We start from the raw sequence: 18500 nt of genomic DNA on the forward strand, positions 1-18500 counted from the left end.
GAGAGGCGAGGGGCGGGGCGAGGGAGAGAGGGAGGGGTGGGGGCCAGGGCGCCCCACCGCAGAACCCCCGACTGGGCGCTCAAGCTCCGCCGGGAGTCTTTTCCGGCAAGTGGGGTTCAGTGCGCCTGCGCGCGCGGAGCTGGTGGTATGGGCTGGAGAAGAGGCGCTTGGTGAGATGTGCGTGGAGGTTCCTGGCGGGGCTCCCTCGCGTCCTCCCGTGTGTGGGAAAGCAGCTTCCTCGGTGCTCTCCGTTGGATACTCCATTTGTAGCCAAGCCTGTCTTTTAATGCAGTGTTTCCCAACCTTGGCAACTTGAAGATATCTGGACTACAACTCCCAGAATTCCCCAGCGAGCATTCGCTGGCTGGGGAATTCTGTGAGTTGAAGTCCAAATATCTTCAAGTTGCCAAGGTTGGAAAACACTGTTTTAATGCACAGATGTGAGAACAAAATAGAAAATATGGAATAGAATAGAAAGTATGGAGTGGAATTGGATTGGATTGGATAGAATAGGATAAAATAGAATATGGAATAGAATAGAAAATATGGAATAGAATAGAATACAGCGGAAACTCGAAAAGTTAGAATATCATTCTAATTCATTTATTTCAGTCGTGCAACTTAAAAAGTGAAATGTAATATATGAGGGAGACTCATTGCATGCAAGGCAAGATAGTTCAAGCTGTGATTTGTCATAATTGTGATGATGATGGGGTATAGCTGATGAAAACCCCAAATCCACCATCTCGGAAAATTAGAATATTACATGCAATCAATAAAACAAGAACAATATTGGACCTCTGAAAAGTATGAGTACTTGATTTGGGCCCTTTTTGCAGTAATTACTGCCTCAGTGCAGCGTGGCATGGACGCTATCAGCCTATGGCACTGCTGAAGTGTTATGGAAGACCAGGATGCTTCAATAGCGGCCTTCAGCTCTTTTGCATCGTTTAGTCTCATGTGTCTCATCTTTCTCCTGGCCCATAGATTCTCTAGGGGGTTCAAGTCAGGCGAGTTTGCTGGCCAATCAAGCATAGTAATCCTACGCTCATTGAACTATGTTTTGGTGCTTTTGGCAGTGTGGGCAAGTGCCAGCTCATGCTGGAAAATTGAAGTCGGCCTCCCCATAAAGCTCGTCTGCAAAAGGAAGCATGAAATGCTTCGAAATCTCCCGGTAGATGGCTATGTTGATCCTGGACTTAATGAAGCATGGTGGACCAACACCAGCAGATGACATGGCTCCCCAAATCAACACAGACTGTGGGAAACTTCACATAGGACTTCAAGCATCTTGCAGTGTGTGCCACTTCATTCTTCCTCCATACTCTGGGTCCTTGGTTTCCAAATGAGATGCAAACGTTTCCACAGTCTGTGTTAATTTGGGGAATATAGTAGACTAGAATGTAGAACATAGAGAATGGAGTGGAATGAAATGGAATAGAATAGAATAGTTGGAAGGGACCTTTGAGGTCTTCTAGTCCAGCTCCCTGCTCAAGCAGGAGACTACAGTGTTCCCTCGATCTTCGCGGGTTCGAACTTCGCGAAAAGTCTATACCACGGTTTTTCAAAAATATTAATTAAAAAATACTTCGCCGGTTTTTTCCCTATATCACGATTTTTCCCACCCAATGACGTCATGTGTCATCGCCAAACTTTCGTCTGCCTTTAATAAATATTTTTTTAATAAACTTTAATAAATAAACATGGTGAGTAATAATCTAAATGATTGCTAAGGGAATGGAAAATTGAAATTTGGGGGTTTAAAGTGTTAAGGGAAGGCTTGTGATACTATTCATAGCCAAAAATAGTGTATTTATTTCCGCATCTCTACTTTGCGGAAATTCAACTTTCGCGGGCGGTCTCGGAACGCATCCCCCGTGAAAAGCAAGGGAACACTGTATACTATTTCTGATAAGTGACTGTCTAGTCCATGTGAAGAGGGAAAAAAATCTTTACCCAAAAGAACACCACCAGCAAATATTTGGGAGAGAAATAGTGTTGGAAGGTAATATTTCCCCCTTGTGTTTATCATTCAATAACTCTGCAAGTGTGTTTAAAAAACAAAACCAAACAAAACACCACCTTCAATTTAAATACTGTATATTTCGGAATCCTGAGAGAATAAAATTTCAAATCAATTTTCTCCAGGCTCCACTACTTCTAAATCTAATTAAAGCCTCTTCAGCAGACATATATGCAGTCTCCAAACATCCAAGCCTTACTCAACTTGGTGTGCTGAATATTCTAGGAACTGCAATTTCATGGATTCCCAGACTATATAGCATCCCTGGAGAGTGCCACTGGGAATTGTGCGTTTGTTACGTGCAACATTGCAAAAACCTATTCTTACGTCTTTGGCCAGACTGTCACTTGTCCACCCAGAAAGTTTTTGTAACATAATCCAAGCATTGTGCAGATTAAGAGTGGTTTATAGCAACGGTCACCAGTTGGTGGTCTGTAGACCACTGGTGGTGAGAAAATTTTGGTGGTCCCCCATTTTTATATTGCACTAAATCAGGGGTCCTCAAACTATGGCCCATGGGCTGGATACACGCAGTGAATGCTTGCGTTGCTGCACAGAGTCTTTCCCTTTGGGGGTTTTTTGTGGGGGTCAGAAATTCCGAATTGGGTCTGCTTTGGCCTCCTGGTGTGGAGCTTTGGGCGAAGGCTGGAGGGAAATGCCACTGGTGGCTGTTCTGTCGGGCTCTCTGGTAGACTCCTCCCAAAAATTCACAGGTACAAATTTCAGACACACACACACGTTTGAAAATTCAAAACAATGTTCTTTATAATGAAAATTCACTTAAACCAAGCCCTCTTTTGGTATAGCAAAGAGCACTCATCTCCAAACAAACTGGTAATTTGTACAAGTCCCTTATCAGTTCTGAGATACTTAGCTTGCAGCTGTGAAGCAATTCACAGTCCTTCTTCCGCAAAGTGAAACACACTTTGCTCTGGTTTAGTTTCAAAGCGGGGGGAAATCAGCACACAAAAGGTCCAAGTCAGTAAAGCAGTCACGAAACACAACGATCAGATAATCCTCCACAATGGCCAAACCCACAGGCTGCTCTTTATAGCAGCCTCACTAACTACCACAGCCCCACCCAACCACAGGTGGCCTCATTTTCTTTGATAATAATCTCTCAGTTGTTGCTGCCTATGCATCGCTCTCCACATGCGTGGCTGTATCATTAACTCTTGTTCTGAATCCAAGGCGGAGCTAGATAATTGATCTCCTTCTGAGCTGTCTGCCACATTCTCCTCCTCCCTGTCACTCATGTCTTCTTGGTCAGAGGAGCCTTCATCATCAGATTCCACCGGGGGCAAAACAGGCCTGCAGCATGTGGATGTCTCCCCCACATCCACAGTCCTTGGGGCAGGAGCTGGGCCAGAGCTAACCACAACAGTGGACTGCATCATAGCCTGGAACTGGCTAACCACCTCAGCCTGCTGAGCCTCCAAGCACCAGTACCTGGCCTTGTTCAGCCACAGGTCTTCCCTCTTCTTGGAAAGCCTATGCTCCTAGTCCTCAGTGAGGTGCTTCTGCTGAGCCTCCTTCTCAATCAGATCCAATTTGAACTGAGCCAGTTGTTTTGCCAACTCTTTGTCGTGATGGCTGTTTAGCTCCAACAACTGCTTCCTATTGGGGCCCTAAGGAGCCCAGGCAAGCAGATGAGTAGAGGCTGGTGAAGTAGCCCATGATGTTAGTGACATTGAGTTGGCCATGCCCAACCAACCATATGACCATCTAGCCATGCCCATCCAGCCGGTCGTTAGGTAGATAAATCCATGGGATTTAAAATCATGAATTTAGTGGTCCCTGGGGTCCAAAAGGTTGGGGACCCCTGGTTTATAGCATCTCAGAAGTGCCCAGAGGATATCCATGCATGTCACTCCTAAGATGCCAACCAATATTTCATCGGAAAATGCATCACATCATTCAATGAAGAACTCCAATCAACTTTCTGCACAGAATATTTATTGGAACCGAACGTGGCAATATAGAATTTGCTTCAGGAAAAAAAAAACCAGAAAGGCAGAGAAGAACAGTACAGCAATAAAAAATAAAATGTTGTAAAGCCTGCCTGAAGAACTTTTCCGTGATACAAGTCCTCAAGGAAATAGAAACAACAGTTCAATTCTGTCTAAAATATCACATGCTGCTTTAGGTAAACTATGTGCTGTTTGCGAAACTCCACCTTTGGACAATGAATGGGAAGCAAAAGTTTACACTAACAGGAAATCAGCAGAGAAGATAAATATTTACTTTAAAAGAAAAACAGACCTCACCTGACTTGGAATCCCCCCCCTTTCTTATTATTTGATTGCTTATTTGCACCTTATGACTGTCATTAAAACTTGTACCTTGTGATTCTTGACAAATATATCTTGTCTTTCTATGTACACTGAGAGCATATGAATCAAAGACAAATTCCTTTGTGTGTCCAATAACACTTGGCCAATAAAGAATTCTACTCTACTCTACTCTATGCTACTCTACCCTACTCTACTTACTCTACTCTACTCTACTCTAATGTTCATAAACAGCCTTGCCCAACTGAGAGGCCTTTCCAAAATGTTAGACTACCATTCCCATAATTTTCAGCCAGTTAAGCTCTATGGAGGATTATGGAAGTAGGGGATCCAATATACCTGGAGGATGATGGGTTGGGCAAAACAATAGTTTCACACCAAGGACTAACACTTGTGAAGGTAGGAATTGGATTTAATGTAGCTAAATATGACCTACCTGGAGGCCACCAAAATATCATCCCCAGTTTTGAGACTGATTTATCTTGATTGATTTTCTCCATCAACAAAGATTTCAACGTGACATTTTACCTAAAACATTTGTATAAATGAATGAATCTTCCTGTCTTAGTATTATGGGCTGAAGTCCAATTGATCTCATTTTTCTACCATCATTCTAGCAAAGGAAAGGAGGGAAAGAGAAAAAAAGTATGTCCAGTTTGACTGATTGTCCTGCTCTTAATCCTCCATTTGATACCAGTGAAAGAAAATTCTAACATAGCTGCAATTATCAAGCTGCCAATGTCTGTTGCCGTTGTTGGCATTCTGGAATCAAGCAGTTGGAGAAGAGAATTCTGATACCTGTTTTGTGACCTTGACTTTCAAGAAAAGAATTAAAACACTTCCCCAACACCGGTTGCTCCTTGGCAGCATTGAGAGAAAATGGCTTTGGAGAGGTGCAACATGTCTTTCCCAATATTCCATAAACAAAATAATAGGGAATCTTTTATGCAGCATCTACATTCATATAAAAGAGTAGTGCTGTGTTATTGGAGACGTTATAGCATTGTCCCCCTTTAGATTATCATGCACATTGCTTCATTTATTTCCAAAATATGCAAAGTTAATTCTGCTGTAGATTCAGCCTCTATCCCACACTGGGTAGCATTCACAAATTTTCCCCATGTAATTTAAGGGATTTGACCCAGGAAAAGCCTATTTCCATTGTTTTGCACTGGTAGTTGGAAATGGGCAATGTCCCAAATTAAAACTGAATATAAAGTGTGCAGAAAACAGAGACTGAAAGTGAAGCTGTGTATCTTTTCCCTTTCTTCTGCTTACTGTTTGTTAAAACTTCCAATTTACCCATCATAGGAAAATGATCACGTATATTTCCTTGTATCTATCTATCTATCTATCTATCTATCTATCTATCTATCTATCTATCTATCTATCTATCTCTATATATATATATTCCAGATTTTTGGTTAATATACAAAAATATGTTAAGCTGCTAACTAAATAGCCAGTTGTAAGCTTCAGTATAATTCTCTTCACTTATGTATGAAGAGAATAGGTTTAAAGGAAATAAAACTCAAGAATATTACAAAAAGTATGTTATTTCACATATACACTTTTCCCTTTAGAGACATGATACAAATATCTAAGGAATTAATTGTAACTGATTTCCCAATAGTGAAGAATGTATAATCTCAAACAGAACCAATGATATTTATAAAATAATTATTTCCCTAGAGAGACAATTACGATAGGAGGGGAATATACAGCAGCACTAGACAGAAGAAGTTGTCTGATACTGCATAGGACAATTGGACCATTTAATTCAATGTTTTGCAAATTTGGGAACTTTAAATTGTGAGGACTCCAACTCCCAGAATTCCATGCCAGATGGGGAATTCTGGGGAGCTGAAATCCAAACACCTTAAAGTTGCCAAGTTTAAAAAACTGAATTAATTTCTTCTCTGGGTAAAATAAGAATAAAGTAAGTAGTGACCCTCCTGGATTTTTGGATTCTAACTTCCATCATTCTCAGCTCATGGTAAAAAAAAAAAACCTGTAGAAGACATAAACCTCAATGCATGATGTGTGATTTTCAAAATCAAATGATTCATAGGGGTGCCAGAAGACAAACTTAGAGGTGTGTCAAACATTTGAATTTCTTACTGCAAACAATTCTAGAGTGTTTCAAGCTCAACAATCTCCCGAAATGGCTGGGGAAATGGCTGGGATGTTTTGTGCCTAATGCCTTTGGAATCCAAATGTTTTGCACATCCATTTAAAAACCTTTGCATTCAAGGCACATGTTTTGGAAATGAATGTTCCTAGCTGTGGCTAAAATCTTCCCAGGCCATAAATGGAATAAGAAGTCTTCCTGATAAAATTGATTCAACCTCCCTCCCTCTTTTTTCTTTTTTAAACAGATGGTCCTGTTTCTTCTGATTCTTGATATAAAGTCTGCTTTGATCAGTTGCTGGCCAAGTTGAATGAATGAATATCCAAGGTGCCATCTTGGAAGTAAGGACAGAAGAACTTCTGGACAAGCAACCAAGACTGAGGATGAGTCTCCAAATGCAGCCAGTTGAAACTCAGGCCGCAATACACCATCTTCCTGATGTAGCATCCTCGATGACTTAACTTCATCCTTGTTGAATGCAAACCACTTGGCCTTCCTGAAGAAGAAGAAGGAGGAGGAGGAATGGCTGGAGAGAACAGGGAAGAGGATCAAAGAGTTCTCAGGAGAACCCAGGCATACAGATGAAGGCAGGCGTCTCTTTGGGTAGGCTGGTCCAATCCAAGGAATCTAAGGAGAAAATTGGACAGGGAACATGTCACCTAGGCTGATTGTTATGGCCCACCAGCAGCCCGTACAGCTGATAGCAGATCCCGTTCAAGAGAAGACCGACTTGGTGATGCACCGGCAGCCTGTGAAGCTGGCACCCGAGTCAGGCAGTAGGGAGGATGGCAAGGATTAGGTGCCAGAGGCAGAGGTTCAGCCAGGACCATCAGAACCTCCAGCACCTCATAGCAGTGATGAAGAAGAAGAGGCTTCTCCTCTTCTTGATGCACGAGAACACAGAGCTGCCAAGAGACAGGAATGGTTACTCCAGAGGAGGTCTCCTCGGGAGTAAGACTGGGGGCTCATTGACCACTCCCCTAGTCTACTTAAGAACTGTAGAGCCAGCTGAAAGGCTTCAGGAAACAACAGTTTAGACTAGTGCATCTGCCATGAATGTCTCGTGAAAATCTCTACTCTGTTTTTCTGCCTTGGATTGCTTATCAAGGAAGACTCCTGGGCATTTTGCCAAGCCTTTGGAAATTCCATGAGATAGCAAGAACTAATTGCATTGCTTTGAGTTAAGACTTTGCTGAACTTACGCCAGCTGCTAATGAAGATTATTTAGCGGCTGACGTTTTGCAAGAAAGGATGGCTTTATTATTTGTGTCTGCGTCTCCACTGCTAAACCAGTTATTAGCAGTGGTTCATTGATTAAATTAAGTTTGTTCAAATGATGCGTTTTGATACGTTCGTAACTGGCGGCAGACCACTGACAAGCAACAGGTAGAACACTTGCTCAACCTAGAAACAAGGACAAATTTTCTGACAGCAAGAACATTTACTCACTTTCCTCCTGGAATTGTAGATGCTCCAACATGGTAGGTTTCAAAAATAAACTAGACCACCATTTGACTTGGATGGCATAAGTCTTCTGCCTTGAGCAGGAGATTGGACTAGAAGACCTCCAAAGTCCCTTCCGGCCCTATGATTCTATGTTCTATGCTCTAAGCAGGATTTCTACCAATATCTTCCCAGATTCGCCCACGTATCTACAACACTCCGTGGCCTGCATTGGCTGCCGATCAGTTTCTGGTCACAATTCAAAGTGTTGGTCATGACCTTTAAAGCCCTACATGGCATTGGACCAGAGTACCTCCGGAACCGCCTGCTACCGCACGAATCCCAGCGGTCAATAAGGTCCCACAGAGTTGGCCTTCTCCGGGTCCTGTCGACTAAACAATGTTGTCTGGAGGGACCCAGGGAAAAAGCCTTCTCTGTGGCGGCCCCGGCCCTCTGGAATCAACTCCCCCCGGAGATTATAGCTGCTCCCACCCTCCTTGTCTTCCGTAAACTTCTTAAGACCCACCTATACCGCCAGGCATGGGGGATTTGAGACATCTTTCCCCCAGGCTTATTATAATTTATGTTTGGTATGCATGTGCTGTTCGGTTTTTAATTATGATAGGGTTTTTAGTTTTTTAATATTAGATTTGTGCCATTATAATATTGTTGTGAGCCGCCCTGAGACTTCGGAGAGGGGCGGCATACAAATCTAATAAATTATTATTATTATTATTAATTATTATAATATCCCCAGACCTCAGATCGCTAACCCTTGCAGAATATGCTCACCTAAAAGAGCTTCTCGTAGCACTTATCACAGTGGACAATATCCCGATGAATGAAGATTTGATCCAAGAGATCTCCCATTGGCTTGTGGCAGATTCCGCACTGCGAGAGAAAAAGCAAGAGAAACTGCAGACGTGTCTTTTGTATGCCTATACAAAATGTATTGTGGTGCATCAGTTGCTCTGCAGCTTAGGCAATTAACAAATAACCCAGTGGCTCCATCTGTAATGTATTTGCCATGCGACTGAATCACGCATGAATTCACAGGCTGAAGCTTAGGAGGGTCAGACAGAAATTGCGAGACTTAAGGACTTATCAGAGTTGGCCTTCTCCGGGTCCCGTTGACTAAACAATGTCGTTTGGTGGGACCCAGGAGAAGAGCCTTCTTTGTGGCGGCCCTGACCCTCTGGAACCAGCTCCCCCCGGAGATTAGAACTGCCCCCACCCTCCTTGCCTTTCGTAAAGTTCTTAAGGCCCATCTCTGCCGTCGGGCATGGGGGAACTGAGACATCTCCCCCGGGCCTATACAGTTTATACATGGTATGTTTGTGCGTATGTTTGCTTTTAATAATGGGGTTTTTAGTGTTTTTTAAATTATTAGATTTGTTCTTACATTGTCTTTGTTATTGTTGTGAGCCGCCCCGAGTCTACGGAGCGGGGCGACATACAAATCTAATAAATAATAATAATAATTATTATTATTATTGGGTGGGAACTTTCATTCCCTAGCTGTATAATTATAATTATCTAATAAATAATTATAATTATAATTATAATTATCTAATAAATAATTATAATTATTATTATAATTATAATTATAATTATATCATTATATTAATTATAATAATAATAATAATAATTATTATTATTATTATTATTATTTATTAGATAGTTAAAATTATAATTATAATTATAATTATACAGCTAGGGAATGAAAGTTCACACTACTTTCTCCTCCCAAACAGTGGTAAAATCCTTTTTTTATTATTACCAGTCCTTTGGGCATGGCTTAGTGGGCATGGTATGGCTTGATGGGTGTGGCAGGAGAAGATACTCCAAAATCTCCATTCCCTCCCCACTCCAGGAGAAGGATGCTGCCAAATTCCCATTCCCATCTCACTCCAGGGGGAAGAATACTGCAAAATCCCACTCCACTCCAGGGGGAAGGATATTGCAAAATCTCCATTCCCACTGGGGCCAACCAAAGGTAGTACAGTGATACCTTGTCTTATAAACTTAATTGGATCCGGGACGAGGTTCTTAAGGTGAAAAGTTTGTAAGACGAAACAATGTTTCCCATAGGAATCAATGGAAAAGCGATTAATGCGTGCAAGCCCAAAATTCACCCCTTTTGCCAGCCAAAGCGCCCGTTTTTGCACTGCTGGGATTTCCCTGAGGCTCCCCTCCATGGGAAACCCCACCTCTGGATTTCTGTGTTTTTGCGATGCTGCAGGGGAATCCCACTCTAACCACTGCACCACTGAGGCCCTGTATGTTGGAAAGGAGTTGAGTTCTTGATAAGAGCAATAAAGATGGGATACAAATAAATAAGTCAGGAGCAGGGGTGAGATCCAGCAGAAATGTTGTGTAGTTTGGAGAACCAGTAAATACAGTGATACCTCGTCTTACAAACGCCTCTTCTTACAAACTATTTTCACCTTACAAACCCACAGCCACCGCTGGGATGCCCCACCTCTGGACTTCCGTTGCCAGCGAAGCACCCATTTTTACGCTGCTGGGATTCCCCTGGGGCTCCCCTCCATGGGAAACCCCACCTCCGGACTTCCGTTGCCAGCTAAGTGCTCATTTTTGCGATGCTGGGATTCCCCTGCAGTATCACAAAAACACAGAAGTCCGGAGGTGGGGTTTCCCATGGAGGGGAGCCCCAGGGGAATCCCAGCAGCGTAAAAATGGGTGCTTCGCTGGCAACGGAAGTCCAGAGGTGGGGCATCCCAGCGGTGGCTGTGGGTTTGTAAGGTGAAAATAGTTTGTAAGAAGAGGCGTTTGTAAGACGAGGTATCACTGTATTTACTGGTTCTCCAAACTACACAACATTTCTGCTGGATCTCACCCGTGCTCCTGACTTATTTATTTGTATCCCATCTTTATTGCTCTTATCAAGAACTCAACTCCTTTCCAACATACAGGGCCTCAGTGGTGCAGTGGTTAGAGTGCAGTACTGCAAGCTACTTCTGTTGATCACTACTGCCAGCAGTTTGGTAGATCGAATCTCAGTAGGCTCAAAGTTGACTCACCTTCTATCCTTCCGAGGTCAGTAAAATGAGGTCCCAGATTGTTGGGGGCAATATGCTGACTCTTTGTAAACCACTTAGAGAGGGCTGTAAAGCACTGTGATGTGGTATGTGTCTAAATGCTATTGCTATACCCCCCTCCTCCTATTTTCCCCATAGCAACAACCCTGTGAGGTCACTTGGGATGAGACAAAAAGAGAGAGTGATTGGCCTAAAGTCACCCAGCAGGCTTCCATAGTTAAGGTGGGATTTGAACTCATGGTCTCTTGCTTTCTAGCCTGAGGCCTTAACCACTAGACCAAACTGGCCTCCTTTCATAACTCCGTGAATACCACATTTATCAGGTGCATCCTTACTTTGAAGCAGTATTCATGGCAGCTGATGTTGAGGTTCTCAATAGAGATCTTGGCACAATTGCGGATTACTCGGCCACAGTAAGTACAAATATCTTCCAAAGACCTAAGAGAAGGAAGGAAGGAAGATGACAACAGTCCAAAGACAGCGGTCAACATGCTTCTAACTTCATGGAGCTTCATGTTGAAGAAGACACACTGTTTTCTACACTACGTGCAACTCAGAGAGCTATTGTGGCCAAATCCTCTTCCTAATACAGTGCAAAATTGATAGTGAAGTATTGGAAGATAGAAGTGTTTCAAGCATACTGTATTACTGTCCAAGGGTGGGTTAATTTTGTGGGAGTGGCTTGATAGTCATGTGACTGGGTGGGAGTGGTTTGGCCATCACTGACTTGGTGGGAGTGGCTTTGTGGCCATGTGACTGGGTGGGATTGCTTAGTGATCATGTGACTGGGTGGTCATGTGACTGGGTGGGAGTGGCCAAACTTGACATCAGTCACGTCAAGGGTTAGGTTTAGGATGCCTGGCCTCTCCTTGCCTCAAAGGCCTCAAAAAGGTACAATTTCCCTGTCTATTTACTACTACTGAACAGCTGAAATATACTATTTAATCCTATGTATATATGCCATATGCGTTCATATATACACACAGGCATACAAAAATATACATTAACTACTATATATACTACCGTATTTTTCGCTCCATAAGACGCAGTTTTTTTCCTCCCAAAGTAGGATGAAAAATCAGCCACGTCTTATGGAGCGAAGATGCAGGCAGGGGGGGGGGAGGCGCTGGAGCAGAGGGGGGGCGGCGATATACTCATCTGGAGACCGCCGCCTCTGTCGCCGCCTCTCCTCTTCCCAACCCCGAAGAGAGCCGCACCTTTCGGCCTCGGGAAGTGCTGGGCCGGGGGACGCCTCCACCCCGCAGGTTTAGGAGGCGGAGCAGCACCGGAGGAGCGTTGGCGGTTCCGAGCCTTTGGGAAGGCTACGGGAATCGCTTCAGGAGGCGGGGAGGTCTCGAAGACACAAAACCCAGCCAGTCGCTCGCAGCCGGCCGCCGCCTGTGCAAAGTTTGGCTGCGAACTCAGCTAGCTAGCTGCTGCCTGGCCCCCTCCCTCCCGGAGGAGGATCTCCCTTCGCACCACCAGCGGCGCTCCCCCTGCCAGCCAGCCAAGCCCCGCGCCCGCCGGAGCCGGCTCCTCGCTCTCCCCCCGCTGCCCGCCGCATTTGCAGGAGGTGGGGAGGATCAGGCAGCCCGCCAAGGCCAGGAGGGACGCCGCTGCCCCCCCTCCCTCTCTCCGCCCGCCGCTGCGCCTCCTGCTGAGCCCCCTCGGCCCCACGCGGCGCCTGTCAGAGGAAGCTGCCCTGTCCCGGCCAGGATCCGGGGGCGAGGTCGTCGGGGTTTGAGGGGCCCTAAACCGCCCACAGCAGAAAAACAGAAAAAATAAGGGAGAGAGAAAGAGAGAGAAAGGAAGAGGAGAGATAGAAAGGGGGAGAGATAGAGAAGGAGAGAGAGAAAGAGAGAGATACAAAGAGAGTGAGTGAGAGAAGGAGAGATAAGAGAGAGAAAGAAAGGGACAGAGAGAAAGAAAGAGAGGGACAGAGAGAAAGAAAGAGGGACAGAGAGAAAGAAAGAGGGACAGAGAGAAAGAAAGAGAGGGACAGAGAAAGGGAGAGGAGAGATAGAAAGGGGGAGAGAGAAAGAGGGAGAGATAGAGAAGGAGAGAGAGAAAGAGAGATACAAAGAGAGTGAGTGAGAGAAGGAGAGATAAGAGAGAGAGAGAAAGAGGGACAGAGAGAAAGAAAGAGAGGGACAGAGAGAAAGAAAGAGGTACAGAGAGAAAGAAAGAGAGGGACAGAGAGAAGGAAAGAGAGGGACAGAGAGAAAGAAAGAGAGGGACAGAGAGAAAGAAAGAGAGGGACAGAGAGAAGGAAAGAGAGGGACAGAGAGAAAGAAAGAGAGGGACAGAGAAAGGGAGAGAGAGAAAGAGAAAGAAAGGTAGAGAGAAAGAGGGAGAGATAGAAAGAAAGAGAGAGGGGGGCTTGTTTGTATATTTTCCCAATTCCCCTAGGGCAGTGTTATTGTAATAAATATTTTAGCCTACTTTTTGGCTCAAAATATTTTTTTTCTATTTTCCTCCTCTAAAAACTAGGTGCGTCTTATCAGCAGGTGCGTCTTATAGAGCGAAAAATACAGTATATGGTTTGTTTGGGTTGCATGATTGTTTTTAAATTAAGGGTTTTTAACTGTTTTGCCTTTTAATCCTGAGATTTGTATTTTGTATTGCTGTTATGAGCCGTCCCGAGTCTTCAGAGAGGGGCGGCATACAAATCGAATGAATAATTATTATTATTATTATTATTATTATTATTATTATTATTATTCACACACACACACACACCAGTCTTCTAAAAATATGCACATTCAATCTCGCTTACTGCCCACGGACCGGCACTGATTGATCCGGTTCTGTGACATCATCCTGACATCACCAGCTGGTGGCTACCAGTTCTACAGAAACTGCCCAAACAGGGAGGACCCCACCTCTAATACTGTCATTATTTCCTGCTTTGTATGAAATTGGGAGGAAGTCACACATGTCCTTTGCTTCCCACTTTTTTAAAAAATCCACTATAGGAAAAGAAATAGCAAAACCTGGGGACGGAGTCAAAAGAGGGATCAGTCTAGAATGCCTACATAGCCACAAAGTAACTGTCCCACAGCCCCCCTTGAATTCCATCGATCCTTACCAGTTAGTTGAGAATATTCCTGTGCATAGGTATAAGTAGCAATAAGTCAGTTTAATTGGACCTTCATTTCTGGGCTTGATCTTTCACACCTGACACTGACTTCTTCATAAAATTCTGCAGCTAGTGGATTTCAGTCTTACAAGCTCAACTTACAAGCTCTATTATTATTAGCTGAGTTTACACAACACACAAAAACATACCGTATTTTTCGCTCCATAAGACGCAGGTTTTTTCCTCCCAAAGTAGGATGAAAAATCAGCCGCGTCTTATGGAGCGAAGATGCAGGCAGGGAGGGGGGGAGGCGCTGGAGCAGAGGGGGGGCGGCGATATCCAAGCCGCATTTGCTTTCCTCCACCGCCGCCAGGCTCCGCCCGGCTGTCATTTTGTAGAGAAGCGAGAAACGGAGGAAGAGCTGGATGCTGGTGGTGGCGGAGGAAGGCGATTGCGGCTTGGAATCTGGGAGGGGGGCGGAATATGGGAGGAGAGAAGCAGCCTCCATGCTTTCCTTTTGGAGGAAGAGCTAAGTGGCCAAAGACGTTCCGCCCCCCACCCAGCTTCCAAGCCGCATTCGCCTTCCTCCGCCGTCGCCAACCGGAGCGAGCTGCTGGGCTGCGCGTGGCGGGAGAAGCCTGGACAACACCGGAGCGCTGGGCAGCACTACCGCCGCCGCCGCCGCCGCGGGGAGAGGCGGGCATGTGGGCTGGCGGCATTGGGCTTGGTGGAAAGTCCGGGGGCAGCTCCAGCGACTCCCCTCCCGTGGCTGCTGTTGAGGCGGCAGTGGCGTCTGCCTCCGGCGTGCGGCGCGCTCTCTCCATTCTTCTCTTTCCCCCTCTCGGGCTCCGAATGCGGCGGCGGGAAGAGGAAACGAGGCGCAAGGCAGCAGCGCATACGTCACCGCATCTGCAGGAACGGGTGGTGGGGCGCCGTTGTTGTCCTCACGGCGCAAAGCCACACAGTCCCGGATCGCATGCTTCCCCGGCCAGCAAGCCGGCTGCCTGGGAAAGCAGCGCATTTGAAAAACGCTTTCCCAGGCAGCGGGGAGGTCTCAAAGACCCAAAACCCAGCCAGTCGCTCGCAGCCGGTCGGCGGAGAGATGCGGCAGCCAAGGGGAAGCGACAACAGCTGCTGCCGTTCTCACTTCAGTTGTTTTGGGTAACCTTATTAACTTTCCCTTCCCGCACTCCTCATGGCTGGGCGCTCTTGGCTTTCCCGCTTCCCAAGCTTGGCCTTCGCAGCCAAGCAGAGCCTGAACGAGAGAGTATCCAGGCTTCGGTCACCAGCAGCCCAGCCCCCCACCTATTATGCCTCCTCTTCCCCCTCCCACGACGTATTTGGGAGATCAGCCCGTAAAGCTAACGCTCTCCGAGGCGAATGCAGCCTTCTCCTTTCTTTGAATTCTAAAATATTTAGAGCTATTTATTTGTTGTTGCTTGTTTGTATATTTTCCCAATTCCCCTAGGGCAGTGTTATTGTAATAAATATTTTAGCCTACTTTTTGGCTCAAAATATTTTTTTTCTATTTTCCTCCTCTAAAATCTAGGTGCGTCTTATCAGCAGGTGCGTCTTATAGAGCGAAAAATACGGTAAATCAAAAATGATCCCTGTAGCCATAGAACACTTCCCAAGGGTGATTCACCCAACAAATAATTCCCTCAACACTGACAAATTACTGTATTTACCAAGTCTGCCCTACTATTAATTTTCTCATTGTTCTCCTCCCACAAATGACTGAATGACTTTATTGCTTGTATCCTTACAATTTATATTGACTATATGATTTGATTGCTGATTTGTACCTGGACTCATTAAATGTTGCACCTTGTGATTCTTGATGAATGTATCTTTTCTTTTATGTTATACTGAGAGCATATGCACCAAGACAAATTCCTTGTGTGTCCAATCATACTTGGCCATTTAAAAAAAATTATTCTATTCTAAAAAGCAATAGGTTCTCCCAAGACGTTGAACGACAATACTATCACATTTCTGCTTGGTTCATGAAAGCTTGGCACTTGCCTATTTTGGAAAGTATCTCAAATCAAGCCACAACAGGAGGAACATGCCAAAGATTGGCTTTACCTTTTGGGAGATGTGTTATTCAGGTAGGTGGTACTGCTGTAGCTTGGATTCTCCAGTTCAGACAAATCAACCAAGCTGCGACTGGAGAAGGAAAGAGTGGAGATTCTATCAATGTTATACCGCAAGATCTTTAAAATTACTGACTGAATTCGAGAGGTGTTGTTGTTGGTTTTTTTAATGTTCCTGAAACAGTGCTTTCTCGCGATTAGTGAAAAGCCAAAACTTAATAGTGTTTGTGTTGTGGTTAGCTCTGGCCCAGCTCCTGCCCCAAGGACTGTGGATGTGGGGGAGACATCCACATGCTGCAGGCCTGTTTTGCCCCCGGTGGAATCTGCTGATGAAGGCTCCTCTGACCAAGAAGACATGAGTGACAGGGAGGAGGAGAGTGTGGCAGACAGCTCAGAAGGAGATCAATTATCTAGCTCCTCCTTGGATTCAGAACAAGAGTTAATGATACAGCCACGCATGCGGAGAGCGATGCATAGGCAACAACAACCGAGAGATTATTATCAAAGAAAATGAGGCCACCTGTGGTTGGGTGGGGCTGTGGTAATTAGTGAGGCTGTTATAAAGAGCAGCCTGTGGGTTTGGCCATTGTGGAGGATTATCTGATCGTTGTGTTTCGTGACTGCTTTACTGACTTTGACCTTTTGTGTGCTGATTTTTCCCCGCTTTGAAACTAAACCAGGGCAAAGTGTGTTTCACTTTGTGAAAAAAGAAGGACTGTGAATTGCCTCACAGCTGCAAGCTAAGTATCACAGAACTGACAAGGGACTTGTACAAATTACCAGTTTGTTTGGAGACAAGTGCTCTTTGCTATCCCAAAAGAGGGCTTGGTTTAAGTGAATTTTCATTATAAATAACATTGTTTTGAATTTTCAAATGTGTGTGTGTGTCGGAAAGTGTATCTGTGCATTTTTGGGAGGATTCTACCAGAGAGCTCGACAGAACAGTTTGATAGAAATGCTGCATTATTCCATGATGAAAGCAAAACAAAAAATGCTGGACAAAGTGGAAATGCTTAATTAAAAGTGAAAAAGCCCGGAAGCCTTCAAAATATTTTGCCTACTATTTCATGCACTTGCATTTAACACCTTGGCATAAATGATGTTTGGTGGGCCCAGTAAGCTTGTGTTGGCGCAAGATTTTGCGTTTGCTTATGCGCAGCAAGTGAAATCTTGTGTGGGGACGAACGTGCGAGCCATTTTCTCCGATAATTTTGCTTCCGTGCATGCGCAGAAGCAAAAAATCAGCAAAAATGCTGAAATCTCGCTCACAGAAGCATCTTCACATGAGATTTAACTTGCTGCGCATGTGAAGAAGCGAAATCTCACATGGAGGCATGCATTCACGCATTGGGGCATGCAGCTGCGCATTCATCCCAAAAATAATGGAGCACTTTACCGTTCTAGTAGCAAGCCATTGCTGCACCAAGCATAGAGAACACCGAGAACCCCAAAGTCCTCATCCTTTACTACACAAATACTACTCCCTTCCAACCAAATACTACTCCCTTCCAACCAAAGGGCTATCCAAATTTTTACTACCACACTGTGTGCGTGGCTTATGCAGGATACCCTGCATTTTCTTTCAACATCTTTCAGTGCAAATTGGGTGCTCTGGGGTGGAGCTCCATTTTCATTACCCCATTGCGTTACCCCACCATCCCCGTCCGGCCAGTAGCCCACCCCTGCTTCCAACACTGACAATATTACCTAGTCAGGTAATAAAACAAACATCTGAAGAAAACCACACCAAGCTCAGAACGTGCCAAGAAACCCAAAGGGAGACCATTGACACGCATGTTATTTAGATGCTGAAGAAGACACGAGTGACCAAAAAGTACTAAGGTGAAGATAATAGGGGGAAAAATAATAAGAGAACCCGATATTATTATTCTGAGCCCAAGAAATATTATTATTCTGAGCCCAAGAAATATTAAAATATTAGATTTGTTATGTGCTGTTTTTATTATTGTTGTTAGCCGCCCCTGAGTCTACAGAGAGGGGTGGCATACAAATCTAATAATAAAATAAAATAAAATAAAATGAAATGAAATGAAATGAAATGAAATGAAATGAAATATAATGAAATGAAATAAAATAAAATAAAATAAAATAAAATAAAAAATAAATAAAATAAATAAAATAAAATAAGATAAAATAAGATAAAATAAGATAAAATAAAATAAAATAAAATAAATAAAATAAAATAAAATAAAATAAAATAAAATAAAATAAAATAAATATAAAATAAAATAAAATAAAATAAAATATAAAATAAAATAAAATAAAATAAAATAGAAAACATTGCAGGCAAATTCTTCTGATTTGATGCGAGATTTTTCCGCATTGCAAAATGCATGGCTGCCTTCCCTTCCCTT

General features: G+C 44.1%; 1 protein-coding gene and 1 long non-coding RNA gene across 2 annotated transcripts in view; one reads left to right on the forward strand and one right to left on the reverse strand.

Moving 5' to 3' along the window:
• The first annotated feature begins 84 nt into the window (after positions 1–84).
• Positions 85–7780, forward strand: LOC139171482 (uncharacterized). The gene is made up of 2 exons (XR_011559754.1): positions 85–177; positions 6693–7780. It is a non-coding gene; the product is annotated as an uncharacterized lncRNA (long non-coding RNA).
• Positions 3963–18500, reverse strand: part of ZNF185 (zinc finger protein 185 with LIM domain) — a 97297-nt gene continuing 82759 nt past the window's right edge. The window contains exons 23-26 of the mRNA XM_070759740.1: positions 16118–16198; positions 11286–11388; positions 8681–8779; positions 3963–7072 (exon numbers count right to left, since the gene is read on the reverse strand). Coding sequence (XP_070615841.1) covers positions 8681–8779; positions 11286–11388; positions 16118–16198 — 283 coding nt within the window. The 3' untranslated portion in view covers positions 3963–7072. The remainder of the gene's footprint in view (positions 7073–8680; positions 8780–11285; positions 11389–16117; positions 16199–18500) is intronic.

This window comes from Erythrolamprus reginae, chromosome 8 (assembly GCF_031021105.1).
Source record: "Erythrolamprus reginae isolate rEryReg1 chromosome 8, rEryReg1.hap1, whole genome shotgun sequence".
Classification (NCBI taxonomy): domain Eukaryota; kingdom Metazoa; phylum Chordata; class Lepidosauria; order Squamata; family Dipsadidae; genus Erythrolamprus; species Erythrolamprus reginae.